Source organism: Frankliniella occidentalis, unplaced genomic scaffold, assembly GCF_000697945.3.
Source record: "Frankliniella occidentalis isolate FOCC.00 unplaced genomic scaffold, Focc_3.1 Scaffold146, whole genome shotgun sequence".
NCBI lineage: Eukaryota > Metazoa > Arthropoda > Insecta > Thysanoptera > Thripidae > Frankliniella > Frankliniella occidentalis.
In genome coordinates, this window is record NW_026267273.1 from 230771 (window position 1) to 240541 (window position 9771).

Below are 9771 nucleotides of genomic sequence, written 5' to 3' on the forward strand. Positions count from 1 at the left end.
TAAAATAGATAAATTAGGTTCGGACAAACGAGCTTCGGACAATCGGGGCGCCTCCTTTATAGTCTGTTCGGAATTCGCTGGAAAGGTGCGCACCTCCACCGCTCCCCCCTCGCCCTCCGCGCCTGCACGCTAGTGCGTAGGCAACCCATCGAGCTGCCGCGTATTCTTACGGACACCTGGTGTAATCAGTGTTATCTCGTGGCCCTGGTCTGTAGTTGATGCCTACAAGCAGGCTAAAGAAATTAAGAAGAAGAAGAAAATAATAAGTTATTTATCTAAATAAACTTTATTTTCATTCTTTTGACATCTTGACATCAAATCAGAGCATTCCTGGTGACGCGCTTGTTTTATAACATTATTAGTACTGAGTTAATATCAAACACAAACACCTCTCAGAACACAGCATAGAATACAGAAGAATCATGATAATATACCAAGTTTTGTATCCTCTTGATATGACTGAAATGGAGGGGGGGGATGTGTGAGGGTGGATAACATCCCCCAGGAATGCTCTGCCATAGACTTTCTATACATAGATATATGTTAATATATAAATTTATCATTTCAGGCTGTAGAAAAGTTGGCATGTATAAAGTGACAAACTTCTTGGCTGGTTCGTTTTCCCTCACAAGGAACGATATTATTACCAGACTTGCCGTCTTATTACTAGAAAAGAGTTTTCACATGAATGTTTATATAGTTTCTTTTCCATGATAGGGGAATAGATTACACATTCTACAGGGACAATCATCACAGTTAAAACTAATAAATAATCAGAGTCAATTGAACAGCTGACTCTTTGTATTCACTCTAACTTGACAGATACAGTTCTGCGGAGATCAAATTTCTTTGAAAATAAATCCAGTTAATACAGTAAAAGCAAAGCTGCCTTTACAATCACAACTTGAACATCTTAATCTCATTAACATTGCTGAATACAACACTGCCGAATATAATGTGACAACAGCCATAGCTTCTTCAGATTTGGGAAGAAGAAAGCAGACGGATGTGCTTACTGTGCTTTATCAAAAGACCCATTATGCTGTTATATGATCTCATTCAACTATTTCTAGGTAAATTTAACTGAAGATGACAAGCTTAATGTATTTGTGATGGTCATCAGATCATTGACAGATGATTGCACTTAACATGAAGATAAATAATTTCATTTGTCATGGATAAACAACCTGTTTTGGGCGCACATTAGCACATTTTTTTGGGCATCAAGTACATAGATACAGGTATTCAGCAATACTAGCACTGCACCATGCAGTTATTACAGACATAGTAAATGGCATAGAAAAATAATCCCAGTAAACGGATCTTCCCATATAAAGCAAGAGATTGCAATAGCACACTAAGAAGTGTAGAAATTGTTGATGTTTACCTCTCGTAACAGATTGTTCAGCAAAAGTATTTGTTTTTGGAAGATGCCGTTTATACAAGGGCAGATGCATGAAGAACAAATCAAGACAACAAAGCAATAACAGGCACATAAACTCTTAGGTACAGAAAACACATTGCATAGATTCAGGTCACACACATAGCGACATGCAAGATTAGACAATAATTCTCTTGAATATGGTTATATATATCCAACACAATACAAACATTTGAACATTTACAGACACATAATTAATGGACAAAAACAGAGAACGTACAACTCAGAGTGTTCTGAGGAAAGGGAAGACTTTGCTGGAAAAGAGTCTACAAAAGTCATAACACACAGATATATCATATGTAATTTTCCTTGTACATGGTAGATGAGAAGAGAGGATATAAGAAGATACACCAATGCACACATAACAGTTCAATATGGAGGGCTGCCACACCAGAAACAGGTGGGTGGCCTTGTTTGGGTGCCAAAAGCATGGCACCAAATCAGATCAAAGGCCACAAACCTTACAAATATACAATACCAGTTACCACTTGTGAGAAAACTAAAATAACTAAGCCATATCAATCAAAAGTTTCGGGCTCTTGATCACTAGAAGGTTGGGCAGGAGAACACATTTGCTTGGCGGTAACCTCAGTTGAATGCATAAATAAGATTTTTATGAGTCCCAAAGGTAAGAAGCAAATCTTAATTCCCTATGATTAGTTTTTACAGAATTGTTGACAAATTTAAGACTAACGAGCTTCTTTTCATGGCACAACAAAATAAAAAATAATGTGATTGGGAGAAACAATTAATTTGTAATACAAACTGGAAAGAAAAGAAAAGAATTTTTTAGTTGAAAAATATCAGACATAACACTCATTCTACATTTCTGATGGAACAAATGCCTGCTTTCTTGCGGAAGTCAATCTACATATTTAAGTATGAGGTTTCCATCTTTATACACAATCAGCCAACATCTTTGCTCTCAAAATAACATTTATATGAAAATTAATATATATTTTTCTCTTGGAATAATATTTTCTGTCCAAAATAATAAGAGATACTAATTGTATCAAGTATATCTTGCACATGCTATAGGTAGCTTTAGAATCCTCCACTGAAAAATATGTTTCATGAACTGGTTTCTAAACCAATTTTCACAAGTGAACTGTGGCCCAAATTCTCACTAACCATGGTAAATTATATTAAATTTATCTTCTCTGAAAATAACAAACATACATTACTTGCTGATGACTGGAAAGTCTCTTATGTATAGCATATTTTACGTAATTTACTTTGACAAGGTGCAGTCTTTGTTGAAGTTTTCTTTACATTTTCGTCTATAAAGATTTTAAGGAAAAGTTACCAGTCCCAGAGATATAATCGAAATATATTAGACTTTACAATTAAAACATAAGCGTCATCGATAGGTTGTTTGTTTGGTTCTGGCCTCAAATAAATTTGATGCCTTTATTTTTTTAGACCACTACAATGTCAGGAATGAGTGCTCTATGAGTGTGCTTACCAATGAGGTTATTCTCTTTACTGGGCTGTTTGGCACTTACAAAAGCTAATTACTCGCCGGCTACAACCTCGTCTATTCGACGTCGAATCGACATAATTCTTGTCGGTGCGACGTCGGATCGACAATGGTTCCAGCAAAGCACACACACAACCAAAGACGCCACACAGTATCGACAGAGAATATTATCGGGGATAAATATATGCAGGGGCTTGTACCTACAAAAATGAGTACACACCGGTACAGAGACATAATATTTCAATACCTCATGGGTAGGTGAGAGAGTTAAGTGAAACCATTAAAACCAAACAACACAAAGCTGACTTAGAGCTAACAATCAGCCTTCGACGTTACAGCAGGGGAGTACAACAACTCATGACGTCGAAGTTCATGTGATGTCGGCGATGAAGGATAAGGCTGTCAAACTAACTGTAAGACTGTCTTTAGAACCACACACATACACATACCAGCACTCTGCACACATATCGTACTTTTCAGGTTTTAACGGCGCTACCGAACACTGCCGTTTCGGGAAGATTCGCGACTTTAGTGTTAGTAAGCGAGGCTGGGGCATGCTGGACGCATGCTCAACAAATAGTTTTTTGTTTCAAGGTACAAAAAAAGGGGAGAGTCCTCGCCGTCTGTTTGGATTGCAGCCCACACAACGGGTTTATCTCGGAGATTTGCGTGAGAGTCACTCGCAGGGCCAGCAGGGGCTGGAGGGGCTGGGCTGGAGTGGGCGGTGACCCAAGACGGGGGAGGGAGAGTTCACTGGCTGGAGGAAAACGGGCCGGACCCGATGGCGGGCCGCTCTCATCTCCTCCTCGCGAGGGCCAAGCCCCGCGCGTCGCGGCCGGCCGACGCGACGGCTCCACCATCCTAGAGGCCGACGTCGAACGACTCCCACTCGCTGAAGCGCGAGTCCTGCTTCTGCAGGCGTCGCTGGCACGCCTCGAGGTAGCTGTCCTGGATGCGGTACATGCCCGAGTTTGCCTGGAACATGAGCGTCTCCAGGATGCGCTCGTTCTTGATGGCCTTGCTGGGCAGCACGATCTGCAAGCAAGCACGCAAACACAACGCTCGTCACTGCTCGGCGGGCGGCGGCAGGGGGCGGCGGCGGCGGCGGCGACGACGGCGCTTCAGTCAGTCCAGTCAGTCATTCTCCACCACGGCAGGGCGGGGCAGGGGTGCAGTGCACCGTACAAAAAATAGACTTCTATCACCATGCGGTGGAAGGGAAAAGAGGGGGAGAGCGGGGGAGATCAACTTGACGGGACACGTGCACTTGTCATCTCAGTCCACGGGGAGCAGCGGGGGGAGTCGGGGAGGGGAGGGGAGGATCACAGATTGAAATCGAAGGAGTCCCAGTCGCTGTAGCGCGACTCCTGCGTGCGCAGCATCTTCTGGTAGCCTTCCATGTCCGTCTCCTGCACGCGGTAGATGCCGGAGTTGGCCTGGAACATGAGCGTCTCCAGGATGCGCTCGTTCTTGATGGCCTTGCTGGGCAGCACGATCTGGAAGACAAGCCGGACAGGGGGGTGAGGCGAGGCTCGTGCAGGACACGTGCAGTGGGCTAACGTGCAGAGACAAGGGGTGGGGGAGGGGGGAGTGGGGGAGAAAGGTTGGCACCGGGGGTAGCAGAGTGAAATGGTATACGAGAGAGAGGGGAGGATATGGGTCAATTTGGAAGAGAGGAATGGGGGAGTCAAAACTTCAAGCTAGAGGGTGGTGGCGGTGTACCTTGATGAGCTCCTGCGGCGAGATGCGGTACAGCTTGAGGTCGCGCGCCAGGCGCTCCATGATCATCTTGAACTCGAGCTTGGCGTCCATCTTGCTCGACGTCTTGCTGCGGATGCGGTGCCGGGCCCAGCCCAGCATGGCCTCGAACTTGCGCACCTCGGGCACCTCGAGCGACCGGCACATGATCATCTGCACCATGGACTCGGACAGCGTGAGGAAGTCGGGCGTCTGGAAGAGCTGGCGAGAGAGAGCGGCAGAGAGGACGGACGGCGTTAGAGGTTAGACAGAGCACAGCACAGCAGCAACATATACAAGACGATATTATTTCTGATGTCGGCGTTCAAAAGACCCGTATTCGGTGTCTGTTTGCCGTCGTTCGTCGGCGTCGAGCCCACTCCGAGACACCCGAGGAGACACCACTGCTCTCCACGGCGGCGGGGTGGTGGCGCGGCGCCCGGCGGCGCCCCCATTGAGAACGTTTGACACAGCTGTTCCACATTTTCGGCCCCGTCAGCTGCAAAGCCTCCTCTGTTCACGAGGAGTGAACCGCCCCGCCCCGCCCCGACCCTCTCCATCTCCATAACAGCTGCTCTTGCCTTGGCTACGTCCTCCTCCGCCGCCTGCGTCACTGCCTGTTATGCAAGCATCTCATTCAGCTTCCCCAGCGGCGCGTGGCAGAGAGCCCAAGCCCCCCCCCCTTCTTCTTCCTCTCCCCTGACGGTGGTCCATTGAACACAGGGATGCTCAAGGCGCCGGAGTGGGGAGCTTCAGCGGGGTCGTATTTTTTCCCCAAGATGACCCCATACAGCTGCAGAGACGCAAGGGCAGAGTTCACAACTTTTCCCGCAGCAGCCTGCTCTGGACCCGCGTCGGGTCCGGCTCGGCTGCACTCACCTGGTGGGCGCGCGTCTCGACGAACGCCAGGATCATGTTGACCAGCTCCGAGGCGGACGTGTACCTCCAGTAGTAGTTCTCCAGGGAGCAGAGCATGACGCACACCTGTGGCGAGACAAACGGTCAGCTTAGCGGCGCCGGAGCGTACAGGACCAGGTAGAGAGACTGTATAGTCTCTTATAGTCCTTTTAGTCCTTTTAGTCCTTTTAGTCCTTATAGTCTCTCTTGTTTCTCAAAGTGTTAATGCCAATTAAAATCTCTTATAGTCGACTACAATGGTCCTTATAGTCTTTCATAGTCCTTAAAGTAAATGATAGTCCTTAACAGCCTCTTACAGTCCTCATACATGTTCAAGGCCGGGCACTCACCACCTCTATCCTGAGGAACTGCTTGGCGTGGTGGAAGCACGCCTGCAGCAGCTCGGGCAGGTCGTAGTGCTCGGCGGCGCAGATGAGGCCCGGTATGTTGGCGCACGTCAGCGGGCACGTGCTGGTGTGGAGGTAGTCGAGGAGCAGCCGAAACGTCTCTGGGTCGAACTCGATGATGTTGAACTGAAGGCGATGAATAAGGATGAAAAGTTAGCGACCTTTTCATTCACATGTTTTTAAAGACAACAAATCTGACGGGGTTACTGAGGCCTTACCTCCGTCTGCGCCAGCTTCGCCCGGTCAATCTTCTCGTCGGCGCTCACGCTGAGCCGCGGCACGGCCAGCGACTGCGACTGCTGGTGGTGCTGCTGGTGCTTGTCCCGGTCCTTACTCTCTTTGTCTGGACGAGGGAAGTAAAAAAGAAGAACATTTACTTTCGCTCGAGATGTAAAAAACGAAAAAAGAAAACAACGTAAAAAACATGACGAAAAAAAATAAATAAATGGCAAAGCTGTCTAGTCTGGCCGCTTGCTGCCGTCACACTTTCCACCTCGGAGGCAATTTGAAAAGTTTTAAGCGTCCCCTGCTTCCTCATCAGCGGGTTGGGCTTGGCCCGGCCCTTGGCCCGGCCCAGGGTGCGGCGGGCGTGGCGGCAACTTGCCCCGGGCCTATCAGCCTGTCATTACCGCAGAGTCTTCTCGAGTTGCCGCTCTAGTCTGTCTTACTCCCCGACCCGAGCGCCGAGCGCTAGCGCGCCAGCAGTCTACCCCGGGAAATCAAATTTCGTGTCCCGTCGCCGTTGCCCCTCCCCGCCTAAGGGCGCCCACCGGCGGCACCCACCCGCCGCCGACTAGAATTACCGCATAGTCTCGGCCACGGCAGGCTAGACTTACCCGTTGCTGATGGTCACTTGAGGGATATTGCTCAGCGACGAGACGAGACATTCTCTTTCATTAAAAAAGGGGGAGAAAACAAAACAACAAAACATTGAGAGCGGAGGTCCTTACTGGAGCAGTCTTGCGACGACGCCCACTTTTTCTTGTCCTCGACCTGGAGCTGGCTCTGCTGCTTGCGGATGGAGCGGCCCCAGCCCGCCGTCAGGTTGCCCAGCCTGGAGAAGGCGCGCTTCACCATGGGACTGCTCGGGACGCTCTTGGGCCTGCGGCGGACAACAACAATTGTTTACACCCCTCTGCAAGACCCCTGCGCACCCAGAAAACTGCTTCCGCAGAATAAAAAACATTGGGAAACTTTTTCCTTGTTTGAAAGTTATTTCCATTCTTTTTAGTAAAGAAAATTTCGTTGTGTTTAAGTGTTTTATTAAGTTAAGGTGAATTTTTCTTAATTAACGGTTAAGTTTTTTTTAAGGTCAAAATCAAGGAATTTCCCAAAAGTTCAGGATTTTCTGGGTGCGGCGGTGGCGTGGCGGATGGGGGGCGTCGAACTCACCTGGGCGTCTCCATGTCGGGCACCTGGAGGAAGTTGCTGCTCTTGGGCTTCTGCGGCGAGTGCAGCGGCGGCACGGGCCGCGCCAGCAGCTCGGCGACGGGCACCTGCGGCGAGCCGAAACCCGTCTGGATGCCGTACAGCAGCTCCTGGAAGACGCGCGAGCGCACCCCGAGGATGGCGCGCACCCCGACGAACTTGACCTTCTGCTTGCTCTGGCCGACGAGGAACGTCACGTCGAACAGGCTGGCGTTGACGGCCATGTTGGCCTCCGTATTGAGGAAGCAGCGGTTGAAGTCCTTGGCCAGGACGTCGTAGTCCTCGAAGCGGTCGCGGACGCTGTCCAGCAGGGGGCTGGACGGCCGCATGTGGCCGATGGGCCGCCAAGAGCCGCGGCGGTACGGCTTCGGGATCTGCCCCGTCTCGGCGTGGTTCGCCAGGTTGGCCACCAGATCCTCAAGCATCTGCAAAAAGAAGAATGACAAAAAGGTGACTACCTACAATATTACAAATTCTAATGTTGCTACTAATGCTTTAATTTAAGATAGATAGATAAAAAAGTAATTGGAAAGAATTGCACCAAACTCAATGCCCATTCCCAGTCAAGTGAACGCCTGCGAACCGGCACATAGGCCACCCGCTCAACAGCGCTGCGTCGCTACATCAGGATTGCCTAACTACCAGGCGCTCCCGTCTGTGATTCACGCGTCCTCTACTTTTTAAAACTCTCACATCTCTTTGCGATTCATTCCTTTTTTTCTTTTCCTGAAGTTCTATTACTGTTTACGAATAACATATGCAGATAACCGAATTACGCGACACCGACCCAAGCGGTATTTCGCGTAAATATCGGGCACATCAGAAAAAAATCTTGGGAAATCCGGTACAAAATACGAAAAGGAAAAAAGGAAAAAAAAACATAAAGGAAAAACTGAGAAAATTGGTGAACGCTTGAATTCATAGCGGAGCACCCGTCGTACCGACCTGGGACCGAGTGCGCTCCTGCATGCGCGCAAACTTGGGCGCCGAGTACGAGGCGCGCTCGCCGTTGACGATCTTGGTGAGCAGCCACTCGCGGAACATGGGACCCTTGTCGAACACGCTCTGCTCCCACAGGTACGGCTTGTAGGCGCCGACCTCGTCCCGCGTCACGACCGACACCTCGTAGCGCGTCGGCTTGCGCTTGATCTTGGGCGAGGTGCGCACCAGGATGAACGTGTGCAGGAAGTGCGACTTGATGCAGGCGGGCGAGAAGGGCGTGTTGTCGGCCTCCAGGAACACGACGCACACGATGTCGTTGCCGATGTGTCGCTTGCGCTGGAGCTGAGCAATGGGAAAGCTCGTGAAAAATGGAACTTACATGGCATACCAAAAAATAAATTTCGACGCGTCGGTCAACTTTTGTTTGCTACGGCCAAACCAACAAATAAGACAAACAACAGGCTCCTTCTACTGCAATTCTCACCTTCTGTGGGTCGTTCTTCTCGTACGGCAACTGCGTCGACACGTGGAACATGATCTCGATGCTGCGCCAGTTGGTGTACACCGAATACAGCCCCGTGAGGTCATGCACCGTGTCCAGGCCGCCCTTGTACTTGTCGAAGCCTGAATAGCAAAAATATAACGAAGACGATGAGCAGTCGGTTAGTTTATAATTAAAACAGAAAGAGCAAACGGAAGACCCGTCGTCGACCGTCTCATAATTAGCACGAATAATTTAGGTTGTGTTTTTTTTAGGGGAGGGGAGGGCTGTCACCATGCTAGAGAGAGAGAGAAAGAGAGAGAGAGAGGGGGGGGGGCGAAGGGGAAGGGCGGAGGGCGAGGAGCAGGTTAATTGAGGGGATCAGTCCAGCGCCTCTTTATATCGGCCCATTTACGTTCACCCTCCACCCTCGCTTTTGTCGACACCCCATCTCGCACCCCACCACGCCACGCCCCGCCCCGCCCCGCCACGCCACGCCACGCCCGGACCCGCCACGCCGGGTGGGGCGGCGGGGCTTGCTACCAGGCCCGGCCCTCGTGAGGAGGAAGGCGACGCCACGGCGGCGCGGGACGTACGCGGGAGAGAAATGAGCGCGAGTGTGCGAGAGCGGCGGAGAGGAAGAGAAATGAAGCGTCCGGGGAGCAGGAGAAATAAGCGAGACAAACAGACCAAACAACAACAACGGCGGCGGCGGTGGCAGCGTCCCGTCCACCGAAAGCTTCCAATTTAATCGCAGCAGCAGCGGCGATGTTGTATACCACCACGCCCGCCGCACACGCGGCGGAGAGGTCCACATAGCACCACACCACTGCACGCCACGCCACGCCCTTACCAAGATATGGAGTTAACGTTGTGTAGCGGGCATCGGGGCTGAAGGGGCGTCAGCGCAGCGGGGGGGCTGGGGTGGCCCCGAGAGGGAGGGAGGAAGGGGGGTAGG

At 50.2% G+C, this 9771-nt stretch overlaps 1 protein-coding gene across 7 annotated transcripts in view; it reads right to left on the reverse strand.

Annotated features, from left to right (window-relative positions):
• Positions 1–267: 267 nt before the first annotated feature.
• The window catches only part of LOC113205839 (uncharacterized), a 40461-nt gene continuing 30957 nt past the window's right edge, over positions 268–9771 (reverse strand). For 5 of the 7 annotated variants that reach the window (XM_052271024.1, XM_052271025.1, XM_052271021.1 and 2 more), the window contains 9 exons: positions 8817–8956; positions 8336–8674; positions 7355–7815; positions 6913–7064; positions 6181–6305; positions 5906–6088; positions 5538–5642; positions 4644–4880; positions 3814–4417 (listed from right to left, as the gene is read on the reverse strand). In XM_052271024.1, the coding sequence (XP_052126984.1) occupies positions 4244–4417; positions 4644–4880; positions 5538–5642; positions 5906–6088; positions 6181–6305; positions 6913–7064; positions 7355–7815; positions 8336–8674; positions 8817–8956 (1916 nt within the window). In that variant the 3' untranslated portion in view covers positions 3814–4243. Of the gene's footprint in view, positions 4418–4643; positions 4881–5537; positions 5643–5905; positions 6089–6180; positions 6306–6912; positions 7065–7354; positions 7816–8335; positions 8675–8816; positions 8957–9771 lie in introns of all 7 variants that reach the window. The other 2 variants (XM_052271023.1, XM_052271020.1) reach the window with 1 other exon arrangement.